Raw genomic sequence first — 16,422 nt, forward strand, 5'->3', positions numbered from 1 at the left:
ATCCCTCCAAGTGATGGTATTCGATTTGTCTGCAATTATGTACTACAGAAATTTTGTCAAACTTTGATAAAGCGCAAATCCTTTTAAAAGAATTATTACTGCGACATACAGTTCAAATGGTTTGGAATTAAACTGGCAGCAAAGGTTGCTTCCCTTTGTTGATCGTTTACATTTGTGCTAGCCTCCCTTTAAAACAAGCCGAACGCGATAATGCGTACTGATATTAAGAGATCGGAGCTACATTGTATGAGCGACTGATTTGATCCGTTTCTAATGCAGCGATTTCGATCTACGCTTCAAGAAAAGTTCATTTCCGATGACAAGGCAACGAGATCTCATTTTGTATCTAAGGAGAGGTTCAATTCGTCATTACAAATTCATGTTAAAAAGTACAAGTTTCAATAACAAAACAGAGTTAATATCACGATCAGCCAGGTGATATGGGGTTCACGACTGATGTTTACAAACATTTTAGACGAGACATCTTAAGAAGGGGCACATAATACTCATGTTGAATGCTTTTCATAACTGAATATCAGCGTCGTTAAAAGAGTTAACTGGCTATGTCTTAAAGTCACGAGGAAAGTTGACTCAATAATGCTCAACTCGGGGTGGGAAAAAATAAAGTAGGTTACTTTATTGTTTTATTTTTAAATTTAAGCTACCTATTTGTGTCTTTGCAAAAGAAAAGTACCTACTTTAAATAAACGTAGAATTAAAAAAAAAACAAAAAAACAAAATAAATAATAAATACACCTTTGTAATAACAGTACGCTTTTAAATGCAGGTAAAGTTAGAAAATCAAGCCAACTTTTTCCATTCAGTAAAAGCGTTGGGCGCTCAAAGGTGTAAGAGTTTTCATGAGTAGAGACGAAAAGTACATTTGGAGCCAGTAACAAGAAAAGGATGACTTAAATTTGAAGTTCTATACAGACTGTCACTGGTATTCATGTAGGACTTTCCCAATACAACACTGGCATTGGACTGGACTGAATTTTAGCCAGCTTGGTTTTCTAGTATTTCTACCTTACTTCTAGCGTACACTTGAAATGATTTTTAGGTAGCGTTAAAAATTTCAAAAAGCGTGTGTATACCATGTGGGGTTAAGGGTTGGAGCCTTCGAAATACATTTCTAGCCATAATGGGACGATGTACCATCGTGACCAGGAACATGCTTCGAGGCAATGAGAGGCTACCGATCTTTACATTTCATTTGTTACAGGGGATAGCGCGAACGCAGTCCCCCCTACGAAAAAATTACGCACCCGAGTCACCCACATTTGGGGTGATCGCAGGGGTCAACCCACACGAAGTGCAATGTGCAGGCCTCGCCCTGGGAGGACCTCCTTGCTGATCAAGGTGCCTCCTGTGCCAGGTAAGTATGCTTGAATAAGCGGCCGATTCACCACTTTCAGCGGCCATCGCAAGAATGTTATGGTGTTTCGTTTTCTGAATGGTTCACTCTTTTATCGAATCAAATACATCCCTCCAAGTGATGGTATTCGATTTGTCTGCAATTATGTACTACAGAAATTTTGTCAAACTTTGATAAAGCGCAAATCCTTTTAAAAGAATTATTACTGCGACATACAGTTCAAATGGTTTGGAATTAAACTGGCAGCAAAGGTTGCTTCCCTTTGTTGATCGTTTACATTTGTGCTAGCCTCCCTTTAAAACAAGCCGAACGCGATAATGCGTACTGATATTAAGAGATCGGAGCTACATTGTATGAGCGACTGATTTGATCCGTTTCTAATGCAGCGATTTCGATCTACGCTTCAAGAAAAGTTCATTTCCGATGACAAGGCAACGAGATCTCATTTTGTATCTAAGGAGAGGTTCAATTCGTCATTACAAATTCATGTTAAAAAGTACAAGTTTCAATAACAAAACAGAGTTAATATCACGATCAGCCAGGTGATATGGGGTTCACGACTGATGTTTACAAACATTTTAGACGAGACATCTTAAGAAGGGGCACATAATACTCATGTTGAATGCTTTTCATAACTGAATATCAGCGTCGTTAAAAGAGTTAACTGGCTATGTCTTAAAGTCACGAGGAAAGTTGACTCAATAATGCTCAACTCGGGGTGGGAAAAAATAAAGTAGGTTACTTTATTGTTTTATTTTTAAATTTAAGCTACCTATTTGTGTCTTTGCAAAAGAAAAGTACCTACTTTAAATAAACGTAGAATTAAAAAAAAAACAAAAAAACAAAATAAATAATAAATACACCTTTGTAATAACAGTACGCTTTTAAATGCAGGTAAAGTTAGAAAATCAAGCCAACTTTTTCCATTCAGTAAAAGCGTTGGGCGCTCAAAGGTGTAAGAGTTTTCATGAGTAGAGACGAAAAGTACATTTGGAGCCAGTAACAAGAAAAGGATGACTTAAATTTGAAGTTCTATACAGACTGTCACTGGTATTCATGTAGGACTTTCCCAATACAACACTGGCATTGGACTGGACTGAATTTTAGCCAGCTTGGTTTTCTAGTATTTCTACCTTACTTCTAGCGTACACTTGAAATGATTTTTAGGTAGCGTTAAAAATTTCAAAAAGCGTGTGTATACCATGTGGGGTTAAGGGTTGGAGCCTTCGAAATACATTTCTAGCCATAATGGGACGATGTACCATCGTGACCAGGAACATGCTTCGAGGCAATGAGAGGCTACCGATCTTTACATTTCATTTGTTACAGGGGATAGCGCGAACGCAGTCCCCCCTACGAAAAAATTACGCACCCGAGTCACCCACATTTGGGGTGATCGCAGGGGTCAACCCACACGAAGTGCAATGTGCAGGCCTCGCCCTGGGAGGACCTCCTTGCTGATCAAGGTGCCTCCTGTGCCAGGTAAGTATGCTTGAATAAGCGGCCGATTCACCACTTTCAGCGGCCATCGCAAGAATGTTATGGTGTTTCGTTTTCTGAATGGTTCACTCTTTTATCGAATCAAATACATCCCTCCAAGTGATGGTATTCGATTTGTCTGCAATTATGTACTACAGAAATTTTGTCAAACTTTGATAAAGCGCAAATCCTTTTAAAAGAATTATTACTGCGACATACAGTTCAAATGGTTTGGAATTAAACTGGCAGCAAAGGTTGCTTCCCTTTGTTGATCGTTTACATTTGTGCTAGCCTCCCTTTAAAACAAGCCGAACGCGATAATGCGTACTGATATTAAGAGATCGGAGCTACATTGTATGAGCGACTGATTTGATCCGTTTCTAATGCAGCGATTTCGATCTACGCTTCAAGAAAAGTTCATTTCCGATGACAAGGCAACGAGATCTCATTTTGTATCTAAGGAGATCTTCAATTCGTCATTACAAATTCATGTTAAAAAGTACAAGTTTCAATAACAAAACAGAGTTAATATCACGATCAGCCAGGTGATATGGAGTTCACGACTGATGTTTACAAACATTTTAGACGAGACATCTTAAGAAGGGGCACATAATACTCATGTTGAATGCTTTTCATAACTGAATATCAGCGTCGTTAAAAGAGTTAACTGGCTATGTCTTAAAGTCACGAGGAAAGTTGACTCAATAATGCTCAACTCGGGGTGGGAAAAAATAAAGTAGGTTACTTTATTGTTTTATTTTTAAATTTAAGCTACCTATTTGTGTCTTTGCAAAAGAAAAGTACCTACTTTAAATAAACGTAGAATTTTAAAAAAAACAAAAAAACAAAATAAATAATAAATACACCTTTGTAATAACAGTACGCTTTTAAATGCAGGTAAAGTTAGAAAATCAAGCCAACTTTTTCCATTCAGTAAAAGCGTTGGGCGCTCAAAGGTGTAAGAGTTTTCATGAGTAGAGACGAAAAGTACATTTGGAGCCAGTAACAAGAAAAGGATGACTTAAATTTGAAGTTCTATACAGACTGTCACTGGTATTCATGTAGGACTTTCCCAATACAACACTGGCATTGGACTGGACTGAATTTTAGCCAGCTTGGTTTTCTAGTATTTCTACCTTACTTCTAGCGTACACTTGAAATGATTTTTAGGTAGCGTTAAAAATTTCAAAAAGCGTGTGTATACCATGTGGGGTTAAGGGTTGGAGCCTTCGAAATACATTTCTAGCCATAATGGGACGATGTACCATCGTGACCAGGAACATGCTTCGAGGCAATGAGAGGCTACCGATCTTTACATTTCATTTGTTACAGGGGATAGCGCGAACGCAGTCCCCCCTACGAAAAAATTACGCACCCGAGTCACCCACATTTGGGGTGATCGCAGGGGTCAACCCACACGAAGTGCAATGTGCAGGCCTCGCCCTGGGAGGACCTCCTTGCTGATCAAGGTGCCTCCTGTGCCAGGTAAGTATGCTTGAATAAGCGGCCGATTCACCACTTTCAGCGGCCATCGCAAGAATGTTATGGTGTTTCGTTTTCTGAATGGTTCACTCTTTTATCGAATCAAATACATCCCTCCAAGTGATGGTATTCGATTTGTCTGCAATTATGTACTACAGAAATTTTGTCAAACTTTGATAAAGCGCAAATCCTTTTAAAAGAATTATTACTGCGACATACAGTTCAAATGGTTTGGAATTAAACTGGCAGCAAAGGTTGCTTCCCTTTGTTGATCGTTTACATTTGTGCTAGCCTCCCTTTAAAACAAGCCGAACGCGATAATGCGTACTGATATTAAGAGATCGGAGCTACATTGTATGAGCGACTGATTTGATCCGTTTCTAATGCAGCGATTTCGATCTACGCTTCAAGAAAAGTTCATTTCCGATGACAAGGCAACGAGATCTCATTTTGTATCTAAGGAGATCTTCAATTCGTCATTACAAATTCATGTTAAAAAGTACAAGTTTCAATAACAAAACAGAGTTAATATCACGATCAGCCAGGTGATATGGAGTTCACGACTGATGTTTACAAACATTTTAGACGAGACATCTTAAGAAGGGGCACATAATACTCATGTTGAATGCTTTTCATAACTGAATATCAGCGTCGTTAAAAGAGTTAACTGGCTATGTCTTAAAGTCACGAGGAAAGTTGACTCAATAATGCTCAACTCGGGGTGGGAAAAAATAAAGTAGGTTACTTTATTGTTTTATTTTTAAATTTAAGCTACCTATTTGTGTCTTTGCAAAAGAAAAGTACCTACTTTAAATAAACGTAGAATTTTAAAAAAAACAAAAAAACAAAATAAATAATAAATACACCTTTGTAATAACAGTACGCTTTTAAATGCAGGTAAAGTTAGAAAATCAAGCCAACTTTTTCCATTCAGTAAAAGCGTTGGGCGCTCAAAGGTGTAAGAGTTTTCATGAGTAGAGACGAAAAGTACATTTGGAGCCAGTAACAAGAAAAGGATGACTTAAATTTGAAGTTCTATACAGACTGTCACTGGTATTCATGTAGGACTTTCCCAATACAACACTGGCATTGGACTGGACTGAATTTTAGCCAGCTTGGTTTTCTAGTATTTCTACCTTACTTCTAGCGTTTCTAGCGTACACTTGAAATGATTTTTAGGTAGCGTTAAAAATTTCAAAAAGCGTGTGTATACCATGTGGGGTTAAGGGTTGGAGCCTTCGAAATACATTTCTAGCCATAATGGGACGATGTACCATCGTGACCAGGAACATGCTTCGAGACAATGAGAGGCTACCGATCTTTACATTTCATTTGTTACAGGGGATAGCGCGAACGCAGTCCCCCCTACGAAAAAATTACGCACCCGAGTCACCCACATTTGGGGTGATCGCAGGGGTCAACCCACACGAAGTGCAATGTGCAGGCCTCGCCCTGGGAGGACCTCCTTGCTGATCAAGGTGCCTCCTGTGCCAGGTAAGTATGCTTGAATAAGCGGCCGATTCACCACTTTCAGCGGCCATCGCAAGAATGTTATGGTGTTTCGTTTTCTGAATGGTTCACTCTTTTATCGAATCAAATACATCCCTCCAAGTGATGGTATTCGATTTGTCTGCAATTATGTACTACAGAAATTTTGTCAAACTTTGATAAAGCGCAAATCCTTTTAAAAGAATTATTACTGCGACATACAGTTCAAATGGTTTGGAATTAAACTGGCAGCAAAGGTTGCTTCCCTTTGTTGATCGTTTACATTTGTGCTAGCCTCCCTTTAAAACAAGCCGAACGCGATAATGCGTACTGATATTAAGAGATCGGAGCTACATTGTATGAGCGACTGATTTGATCCATTTCTAATGCAGCGATTTCGATCTACGCTTCAACAAAAAAATAATTTTGTGTACAAAAAAATAATTGATAAAACCATTGAGAATAAGGAGCATTTATGTTGAAAAATAAATCAAGACTAGACATTCCAAGATTAAGACTGTAATAAAATGTTACTATGCACGTCAATGTCCTAAATAAATTAAAGCATGCTATTTAATCAAATTTTTTAAATAATGAAATCACAAATGTATTAGATAATAAAATATTACTTTTCAATGCTTGAACATACAAGATTAATATTTTTAAAAAGTAAGAAAATAATTTTAAAAATAAGCCAATAATTACCTTGAAGGAGAAATATTCAAAGGTGATAGGGTAACTTGCTGGCCCCAGTTTCCAAACTCCACTGTTGAAACATGAGATCCGCTAAATTGAACAGGTTCAATATCTCCTCGTCCATTTACTGGGGTCTGTTCTTTATCTTCGTAAAAATAGAAAGCAGATAAAGATGTACCAACCATCTAACAGTTAATATGTTAAAAGTCATTAATGTTGTATTAGGAAATCATGAGTATTAATATATTTCTTCATTATATACTACAAGCTAATTTACAAATGAGTAAGCAATACACTGATATATTAAATTGATGTGTTATATTTGTTATTTTTATTGACCAGCAATATCAAAAATTTAAGTACGTATTAAGCTGTACAACACTTATTGAATAATTGCATGGCTGAGAATCCAAAGCCAAGACCAACAGATACACAAAGAAAAGATATTTAAATTTGAAAACAAAATTACCAGAGTTCATTAATAGATTCCAAATATTTGTGCGAGGTGTAAGTTTGCTGCCTGGTGATGATGTGTTAGTGTTGCTAGAGAGAGACTTCCTCTTTGCAATGACTTTAGATAAACTTGGTGATTTGAACGTTTTGTTTATGCTAGATCTTTCTGATGTTCTTCTACCAGGTTTCTGAGAAGATCTGGTTACTTTTGATTCAGTCTCAGCAACAGAGAGAAGTCCTTCAATCTGGAAAAACAAATGTTTTGTTCTTGAAATACAATTAATTACATAATTTCAGCCAATGCATAATACCACTGAAAGTTAGTTTCATTATTTATAATGTTATAATTTTAAAAATTATTTTATAAAATCAACATATTTTAAATATTAATAAGAAATTAAGAATTGTTAGACATTTTAGCTAAGCTAATCAATTAAGTTTCAAATGACCTAACTGATTATCCCACTAAGTGTCCGTCATAAACAATATATATATATATATATATATATATATATAAGTGACTTCCCTGAAAAAATCTGGACTGACAAGTTTTATGGTTAAAAATATTTTAATAAATACAGACTTAGCAACATATTTAATAAATAAATTTGAACAATTACAATTCTATTCAATAAATGACAGAGATTACACATTTTTTTGTAAATAAACACTGAATCTAAAGTTTAGATATGAGGCTGTTTAGCAATGAATGCATAAAGTTATATCTGCTTGATACATGTTTTTATAAGTTGGCCAATTCATTACTAAACAGCTTTGTATCTAAACTTTAGGCACCCTTCTCATTAACAGATTAAAAGTGAAGCTGAATGTTACTTACATTAGTTCTCGGAGTTTCCATTTCTGTCTGGTCTGGTGGTATAACAAAAGATTTACTAGCAGATTTCTGAGACTTGTCCAAAGGAAGTTTTTGTATGGGTGTGCGAAATGATCTTCTCATTGTTACTTGCTCTAGATTTTAATTTAAAAAATATTTTCAGTTAGGCCTCAACAAAGTAAGTTTTATAACTTATAATCTTATTTTAAATAGTGTTAAATAGCGTAATCAATTATGTGAAAAGTGAAAGGCTATTCTATAATTAGATTTTAATACATGTCATACAACAACAAAAATAAAATTAACGTTTCTAATCTAGACAAAATTCAGTTTGATGGATGATATAACTTTTCAAAGGATGCCGACAAAATGGCAGAGTCCAGACGACTTATTTAAGACGGCATGGTCTTGAATTCTCTAACCATGTGCAAGACCATAAGAAATCCAAGACTTCACTCAGCTCTTTTAAGTATCTGACTAAAGCTAGCATATATAAAAGTAATTGCACATAAATGATGACTACTCAATCTTTTCAATTGCTGAAGTCAAAGCTAAAAACAAGTCAGAACTAACAAGATACTTTATAGTAATTGTTAAAACATGTATGCCTATACAGTAATTTTAAATTCGTAGTTATTTGAGAGTAGTTAGAGCTTAAGGTTTGCTTTCTTTTTCCCTTGTATGTAGGAAATAAATAGCTAACACAAGTTATGATGTGTTAGTGTTATGGTTCATATTAATAGGTAACAATGGCCTTATTAATAATTTTCTACTGGTAGTCTAATAATTTCTTTTTTATTCAAAAAAATATTCCAGTGCTATTATTTTAATACAGAGTTATTAAAAAAGATTGTATTTTACCAATAACAACTGAATTTGGTGGTATGAAAAGCACTCTTTTTATTTCAGAGGCATAGCCACCCTTCCCGGCGCCCGGGGACAAACTTTTGATTTGCACCCCCCTCAACCTTTCAATTTATTTTTCCAACCCATTTTGGCGCCCCCTAAGGTCGGCGCCCGGGGACATATGTCCCCCCCCCCCCCCGCCCCCCTCGCTACGCTACTGTTTTATTTAAGTGCTTTTATTAATCAAAACTCCTTTGCAGATAAAATAACTGCATTGTTATAAAATTCTTAAGACTGATTACTTATGACTTATAGAAAAATAAGATTTCTGTACAATTAATACATTTTATATACTATGGTATCTAACAACTTATATCTAGGTTAATGGCTCTATAGCCTAAGTCTAATAGACCAATGGATGAATGCGCTTTGGAAATCCAAACACAAAGCCTGGGCCCTAAGCGGAGAAGAGCCAGATGTTGCCCATGTTTCAGGCCCTTCTCTCCACACAGCTGAAAGTGAAAGGGTGTTACCTGTATACAGCTGACAAGCCTCATTTGCCTGAGGGTGCGAACTCTAGACTTTCGGTTACCAGCCATGTACTTACCCAACCCAACACTCCGACCCGTGGACTACATTTATGGACTACTTAATTATAATTAATCTCAAGCAACGTAGATTAACCCCATAAAACATTTAAAAAATTATAGTAAGGAACAAGGATTTTCAGACTGGTTGCTTTGTGTGTCTTTTCCTTTGGATTTTCAGTAGGCTAATTAATAACGAAGTGTCTACTCGGAAGAAGATTTTTCTCGCCAATGTCTCCACTTAGTCGGCAAAAGATAGCTCTGCGCATGCGCAGTGACCTATGGCTAGGGTTAGGGCTAGAATGAGGGTTAGGGGTAGGATTAGGGATAGGATTAAGGCTAGGGTTAGGGATAGGATTAGAGATAGGGTTAGGGATAGGATTAGGGATAGGGTTAAGGATAGGATTAGGGTTGGTGTTAGGGTTCTGCGGTTGTAAACACACGCATGCGCAGTACCATCGAAAACATCGCAGCTAAGGCAAGTCGTAGTTTCTCTCCATTGCGCATGCATATCGCATGCGTATCTTATTCCAGCTAGAATCGGCCAATTAATAATTATTACACTATTATTTAGATCTAGATCTCAATTTCCAGCTGATCTAGCTTCTCTGCTGGTGTAGTGTCTAGCTGCAGTACTAGATCTACCTACCTACCAGTAGTGCAGTCTAGTAGTAGACTCACTCAAGTAACTTGTGTCAGTAATCTGTAGTGTTAGACTAGTGACTAGTGCTAGATCTAGCAAGCTACTACTTAGCCTTATGTAGCTGCTTGACCTTCTTTTTGTAATTTATTTACAGTCTGACAGTCAGGCTCAGAGTAGTCTGAGACTGCTGGGCTGAGTGAGACAAGTCGGGTCACAGACTCAGAGTCTCTACTCTCTAGTGACGTCTAGTCTGTCAGTGTCAGAGTACTCAGACTGTGACCTGACTGAGACTGTACTACTAGATTCTAGATCTAGATCTCTAGATCTAGATCTAGTTAATACTTACTCAACTTTTATCTATAGATTGATCTAATAGTGTGTTCCAACTTGATAATCGAAAAGTATTGTCACAGGTTTTATTCTTTTTAGCTGATTTAGAAAAGTTGATCTAGTGATAGTGATACTGTCATCTGGCGCCGTCATTTTGTTTTTAAATAGACAAACATTTTTGTTTTTAAACTGCTGAGGACTGCGAAGTGGATTCCATTGTAAACAAAACGAAAATGAGTCGATCTGGAGCAGAAATTCATCGAAGGTTTGTATCTAGATCTAGATCTAAATAAATGATGATATTTATGGGATTATTAGATCTAAGAATATACTTTATACATACCCATATGTGCTACTGAACACTGACATCATTAAACGATGGTGGTTCAATTACTTAATTAGATGTCTGATTGGGACTCGTTTGCTCGACACATATTTCAAATTCACAAGCTACAACACGAATTTTTAAATTTTTAGGTCTCATGACTACTGTTGATTTAATAATTAAATATAAATTAGTTTAAAATTAGGCCTAATAAAATTACTATTAGGGCCTGATAATTTTTATTTTATTTAGTATTTAGGCTTAGGGCCCCTATTAAGTTTCGATAAATCTAGAGTATAAGTAATAGGCCTAATACTAACTTAACTAAATTAATACTAGATCTAGTACAAACTAATCTCGGACAATATTTCGAGTCGTCCCTTTGATTTTTAATCCCGGTCAGTACGTCCCCCCCGGCCTGGCCTCAACCAACTGGCAGGTTTGTTGCATTGAGTTAAATATAAACTCAGAACTATAATATAAACAATGTCCTTTCAGTCGGTTAGCCCCTGTACTGCCTTATTCATAATATTGTATAATTATATTTACTTTAGCATTGACCCACCATTGATTGCCTGGCCGAACGAGCCCCAGCTTGGCCTCAACCAACTAGTGAGCTAGTTGCATGAGTTAAATAATAAACTCAAAACAATAATATAAACAAGCTTTCTCCTTAAAAAGAAATATATTTAAAAATAAATATATTAATAAGAAATAAACTGATTTTAAAAGATACTTTTTCATTAACTATATGTATTGGCTGAATAATTGTTTCTATTTTTTTTACAGTGAAAACCAGTCAAAAGTAGTAAATGATCGTATTACACACATTGAGGAACACCTTGGTCAACTATGCGATATTGCTTCATCATACACACGTAAAACTGCAAGACTTCGAGACAAAGGTCATTATATTATTTGGCATTATTTGGTTATTTGATTGTTAGTTTTTGGGTTAAAAATTGCCTTTTTACAATCCCGTCATTAATTTTTTATGCTCAATCTGAAATTTTGATTTTGATGTAAAAAGGAAATGCAATGCCTTTAATCCAACAATTAATAAACTGATTTTTACTGGGATATAAAAATACATGCTGAAATTTTTTTTTAAGTGGGGCAATGTGTAACAATTTATTTTTTATAATTACTTGCATACCTTCTTAAAATGATTAGTTTAGTGTGAAAGTAATTTGCAAGTAAAACAAACAGCTGTAACTAGTAGATAAAATGTTGTGGTAATTTTAAAAAGTAGTTTATATTTTTTTTATATATGCCCTGTTCATTTTCTCTTAGTGTTTTTTATTTACTTTTTTTTAAATTCATTTTTACTTGTTCAATATAAATATTAATGTTCCATTTATTATTCTATGATATTGAGAAGCTAACGCTCAACATGCTATAATCAATACCAGCTACATTAATTAAAAAAATACCACAATTTTTCTCTTGTTTCAGCCAGCATAAATCATAGGAATAGCCTGATATGGGTTATTTAATCATTTGTTTCCTCTTGCAGGTGATTTAATGGCTAAAGAGTTAATGCAGTTCTCTGAGTTTGAAAAATGGAATCCCACCCTGAGCACTGGCATGTCCAAATTTGCAGAAAGTCTATCAGCAGTGCAAGACTATCGAGAAGCAGAAGTAAGGATTTGAATTCTGTTTATATTTATTAATCTATACTTGTCTATTCAGGTTTTTTCTCACTAATTATTTTTTAATGAATCATTGCTAACAATTGCTTATATTATTGCTTGTAAAAAAATGTGTGTGTAATAATAGCATGTATTTAGGATAGAAGATACACTTCATTACCTGGGTCTGTGTTAGAGTGATGAGATCTTTAGTTGATATTCTTAGCATGTTTTATTGGATGGCTTGGTCAAATGGTAGAGTTCTAATCCTAGACTTGGGTCAGCAGGATGTCCCTGACCACCAAGCTTTGATGGGTACCTGAATCACATTAGGGAAAGCAAGGTCCACACTATTGCTTCATATACCAAGGTTACATAATCAGGTGAACTCTACTTCACCTGCCTCATGGTACTTTTAGCATGCTTTAGCTGCTATAGGCTTGCTGAGCATAAAAATGTTATCATTTTTACAAACTATGTCTTTCATAATTATGTAGTGTTTTTTTTTTTACCTTGGAAAGGTTTACAAATGAATTTTTTTTTTCACGTAAACATACAACTATGAATGGAGAAGAGGGAGGTATTTTAATTTAAGTTGAAGCTGAAATCATGCTTTAAAAATATTATTAGTTGTTTAACAGAATTAAGAACAGCTCTTTCAAGAATTCTGTCAATGTTTTGTTTTTATTAGGTGAAAAGGCTAGAAGGGAAGATAATCACACCACTAATGAATTATGGTTTGCTTTGTAAACAAACAAAGGTAACATTTATAATTTATTCTAGTAAATGTTGTGTTATTTATACAGTTGAACCAGTTTCACTGTACATATTTTTACTATTTATTACTGTCATGTGTTTAGTTATACTCCTGTTCAACAACATACTTATACTAACCAACTTCCTGAATTTAACAGAAATTTAACTACCTGCCTGAATTTAACAGCAACACTCATTAACCTATTTACAGAATGATATAAAATCATCATTTGCTGCCATTGATTTAGAGATCAGCCAAAAGAAAAAGCTTGACATGACCAGGAGTAAACACCCATCAGACCGACAAAAGATAGTATCCTTTTTCTGGTGTAAAATTTGGGATTTAAATGTTTTTCTTTCATTGTGTCAGTTTGATTTATGATAGAACAAAATAATTTAATGTTTGGCTTTCAAGCAGATTTTTTAGTGTTGAAGTATTTTCAGAAATCTCTGCATAATGTGGTTGAACTCCAAATATTTCGTTGATGATTTAATACATTTAAAATAATAATTTAAAAAAAAAGTGTTTGTAGTTAAAAAAAAACAAATTATTAATTGTTCCTTAACTTTTTTCTCAGAGCCAGGTATACATTTTGTTGAACAAAAAGACTTCTGAGAACTCAGAGCAACAGTGTATTTGATAATAACTTAAAAATTAAATGCAACTCTTTTTTTTTTAATTATAGTTGAGAATTATTTCTTTATTCTGATATAACTTTATATTTTTACTTTCTGAAGAAAGGTAGTTTCAATAGTTTTGTTCATGGAGAAACAACATTGTATCTCATCATTGATCATGTTTTAATGTCTGTATTTTGTCAGCTTGAGAACTCTCTACAAAAAGCCAGCCTTGAGGCCACAAGGAGTAGCAAGAATTTGGAACAACAAATAGACAAATTTGAGGAGAAAAAACTGAAAGATTTGAAGGTACAGAGCATTTCAAGTTTAACCTATTAAAATTTAAAAAATAAAAATTCAAGCCATAAATATATGAATATACAATTAGAGTATTTATACTTTTTACTGAATTTAATAAATAGATGTTGTTTTTAAATTATCACACTACTTGTTCATGAAAAATATAAATAACCTGCTGTGATTTGTAAACTTTTATCTAAGTGTAAGCCTGGTGCACTACTTTTCAGAAAATATTTAGAGAATTTGTGACGATTGAAATGCATTTTCATGCCAAGGCACTGGAGCTGTATACTCAGTGTTTTCAGACATTGGACAGCATTGATCCCGAGGCTGACTTAGAGGTATTATCTAGCAAAGTTACCATTAAGCATCCATCATTTTTGTTTTATTGAGGTGGGAATTATTATTGTTATTCTTGCTCATATTTTTAAAGGAATTCAGGCACCAACTAAGGCCAAAAGGGTCCATCCGGTCTGACATAGCCAGATCAGCATCACAGGCTTCACTTGATTCAAGGCAAAGCTCAGCAGGCAGCACAACGCCAAGAAAACCTGCCGCCCCGAAGGAAAATACTCCAGTTGATACAAGGAAAAAAATTACTCCGCCACAGGTTTGCAGTTTACTCACTATTCTGTTGTAATAGTCAACTCTGCCCAGACATGCAAGACAACTGTTCAAAGAGCCCATCTATCAAACGAATAGTTGTGCACGTTACATTTAACAGTTGAGTTAGATAGAGAATAGTTTTAACACAGCTGTACTAGTGCTTGATTAGCAAATATAACTTATAAGCAAAATAAATTTTCTTACTTTCTTTATCTCATCTGATGATCTAGCCTTCATACCGAAACTAAATGTAGTTCCATTTTTTTTATTTTACTGGTTAAAAAAAAAATTTCATAGACAATAGACTAAAGGGATAGGACTATATAATGAACATATTTAATGAATATAAATAGCCATATCTCCCTAGTTGATTTTTTTAAAAATGCAATGTAAATTGTACACAAGTCTAAGATTTTAAAAAAATAGTGTATGAAGTTTTTGTTTTGACTAGGCGGTCTCTATTAGCTCTACTCCACAATATCCAGTTATGAATACAACTTAAGTTATAAATTATTAAAACCACATTCCTAGATGAGGTGTGTTGATGATTAATAGAATTAGTAGCTTATTTTATTTTTTATCAAAGCAGGAATGAATTGCTTATAAATAATTAAACTGCTTGTTTACTCAATTTAATTATTGTTTGCAGAATTTACAAGATGACAGTGATGATGATGAAGATGATGACGATGATGATGACGACGATGATGAAGATGATTCTGAGGAAGAAGAAGAAACTGAAAATGATAAATTACCCCCTAGAAAAAGATAATGTTATATTAGTCAGCATCCGTCCATAAGTTTAGATCTGATTACTTTGTCCTGCCATGGTGTACTTACAAAATGATCTGATACCGGTAAATTAAAATTCTAGATCCATTTCTTTATCCAAACTTTATAAAACAAATCAACTCTCCACTTCATGATTACCTAAATAGCATTTATTTAGTATTTTACACACCTTTTCAAGTTGTTCTATTATGTCTTTGGAATATCTGTGGTAACATTGTTGCATTATACTGTTTACATAGTTTACTGTACATACTAAATTTATGTATACCTTACTCTCCATACTTTTCTTAAATACTGTATTCATAATAATGCATGTTAGTAAGTCATTGTCACTTCTTGAAAAATTTTTTATTCTATCTATTGATGTTGCGATCATATATCTCTCACGTTTCATTATCATGATCTATATTTTTATTTTAATTTAGGTATTACTTATTGATAATTTATTGAATTTCTTTAAAATTTAACTTTAAAAAGCATACATTACCTGTATATTAAAGTTGGCAAAATTAATGCAAAATTTAAAGCCTTGTGTTAAAAGTATCACATAATCAGAAATATTCCTAGTATGCTGTTGTACTATGTCAAACAAATACATCTTTGGAATCTTTGCACTTGCAGTGTGAGTCCTGAGACTACCTATTGGTTCTCATCCAATAAGTTTGCTCTCCTGAAACAGAGTTTGAAAATGTTTGAACAGCTTTTTTGTAGCATTTGAGCTACACTTCTATTTGACAATAAAATAGTTTTAAAAAAACCAGTACTTCTCAGAATGTATGCCATACATAGAACTTGATGTATTTATTGATAGTGTCTACACTATTTTACTTGGTGCAAATTTTCATGATCAAATCAAATTAAAGACAAAAGAAACAGCTAAAAAAAATAATATCAGCAGCGTTCATCTTCAAGTTTATTATGTCACATCAGTGTGGACTTTTTAGATAGTGTTTGGCATATGAAATGTTTTTCTCACACAAGTTTTAACTGTTTCTTTTGTTTTACTAAAGTGATCAAAATTTTATCTAGTATTTTACTTAAACCATTAAATTAATAATGAAAGTATTTTGAATTGGCATTTTGTAAAAAAATTCTTTTGTCTAAATGTGCCCTAGAAGTTGAACAATATCGTGCATTGGTGTTAAACTATTAAGATGTATTAAGCCATATACAATTTATT

The 16,422-nt window shown here is 34.3% G+C and overlaps 2 protein-coding genes and 4 non-coding genes across 6 annotated transcripts in view; 1 reads left to right on the top strand and 5 right to left on the bottom strand.

Annotated features, from left to right (window-relative positions):
- LOC131939763 (centromere protein T) overlaps positions 1-10,382 on the bottom strand; it is a 25,905-nt gene extending 15,523 nt beyond the window's left edge. Inside the window, exons 1-4 of the mRNA XM_059298251.1 lie at positions 10,231-10,382; positions 7,812-7,942; positions 6,990-7,218; positions 6,530-6,665 (exon numbers count right to left, since the gene is read on the bottom strand). Coding sequence (XP_059154234.1) covers positions 6,530-6,665; positions 6,990-7,218; positions 7,812-7,931 — 485 coding nt within the window. The 5' untranslated portion in view covers positions 7,932-7,942; positions 10,231-10,382. The remainder of the gene's footprint in view (positions 1-6,529; positions 6,666-6,989; positions 7,219-7,811; positions 7,943-10,230) is intronic.
- Positions 1,220-1,383, bottom strand: LOC131939775 (U1 spliceosomal RNA). Its single transcript, XR_009386466.1, has one exon. It is a non-coding gene; the product is annotated as a U1 spliceosomal RNA (small nuclear RNA).
- LOC131939776 (U1 spliceosomal RNA) lies at positions 2,702-2,865 on the bottom strand. Its single transcript, XR_009386467.1, has one exon. It is a non-coding gene; the product is annotated as a U1 spliceosomal RNA (small nuclear RNA).
- Positions 4,184-4,347, bottom strand: LOC131939777 (U1 spliceosomal RNA). The gene has a single exon (XR_009386468.1). It is a non-coding gene; the product is annotated as a U1 spliceosomal RNA (small nuclear RNA).
- Positions 5,675-5,838, bottom strand: LOC131939778 (U1 spliceosomal RNA). Its single transcript, XR_009386469.1, has one exon. It is a non-coding gene; the product is annotated as a U1 spliceosomal RNA (small nuclear RNA).
- Positions 10,375-16,103, top strand: LOC131939765 (CBY1-interacting BAR domain-containing protein 1-A-like). The gene is made up of 10 exons (XM_059298253.1): positions 10,375-10,479; positions 11,329-11,444; positions 12,056-12,180; positions 12,862-12,930; positions 13,138-13,239; positions 13,505-13,510; positions 13,749-13,853; positions 14,072-14,185; positions 14,278-14,454; positions 15,100-16,103. The coding sequence occupies exons 1-10, from the start codon at positions 10,448-10,450 to the stop codon at positions 15,220-15,222; spliced, it is 969 nt and encodes a 322-aa protein (XP_059154236.1). The 5' UTR covers positions 10,375-10,447; the 3' UTR covers positions 15,223-16,103.
- Positions 16,104-16,422: the final 319 nt, after the last annotated feature.

This window comes from Physella acuta, unplaced genomic scaffold (genome assembly GCF_028476545.2).
Source record: "Physella acuta isolate Inbredline_101_S28 unplaced genomic scaffold, ASM2847654v3 ptg000292l, whole genome shotgun sequence".
Lineage (NCBI taxonomy): Eukaryota > Metazoa > Mollusca > Gastropoda > Physidae > Physella > Physella acuta.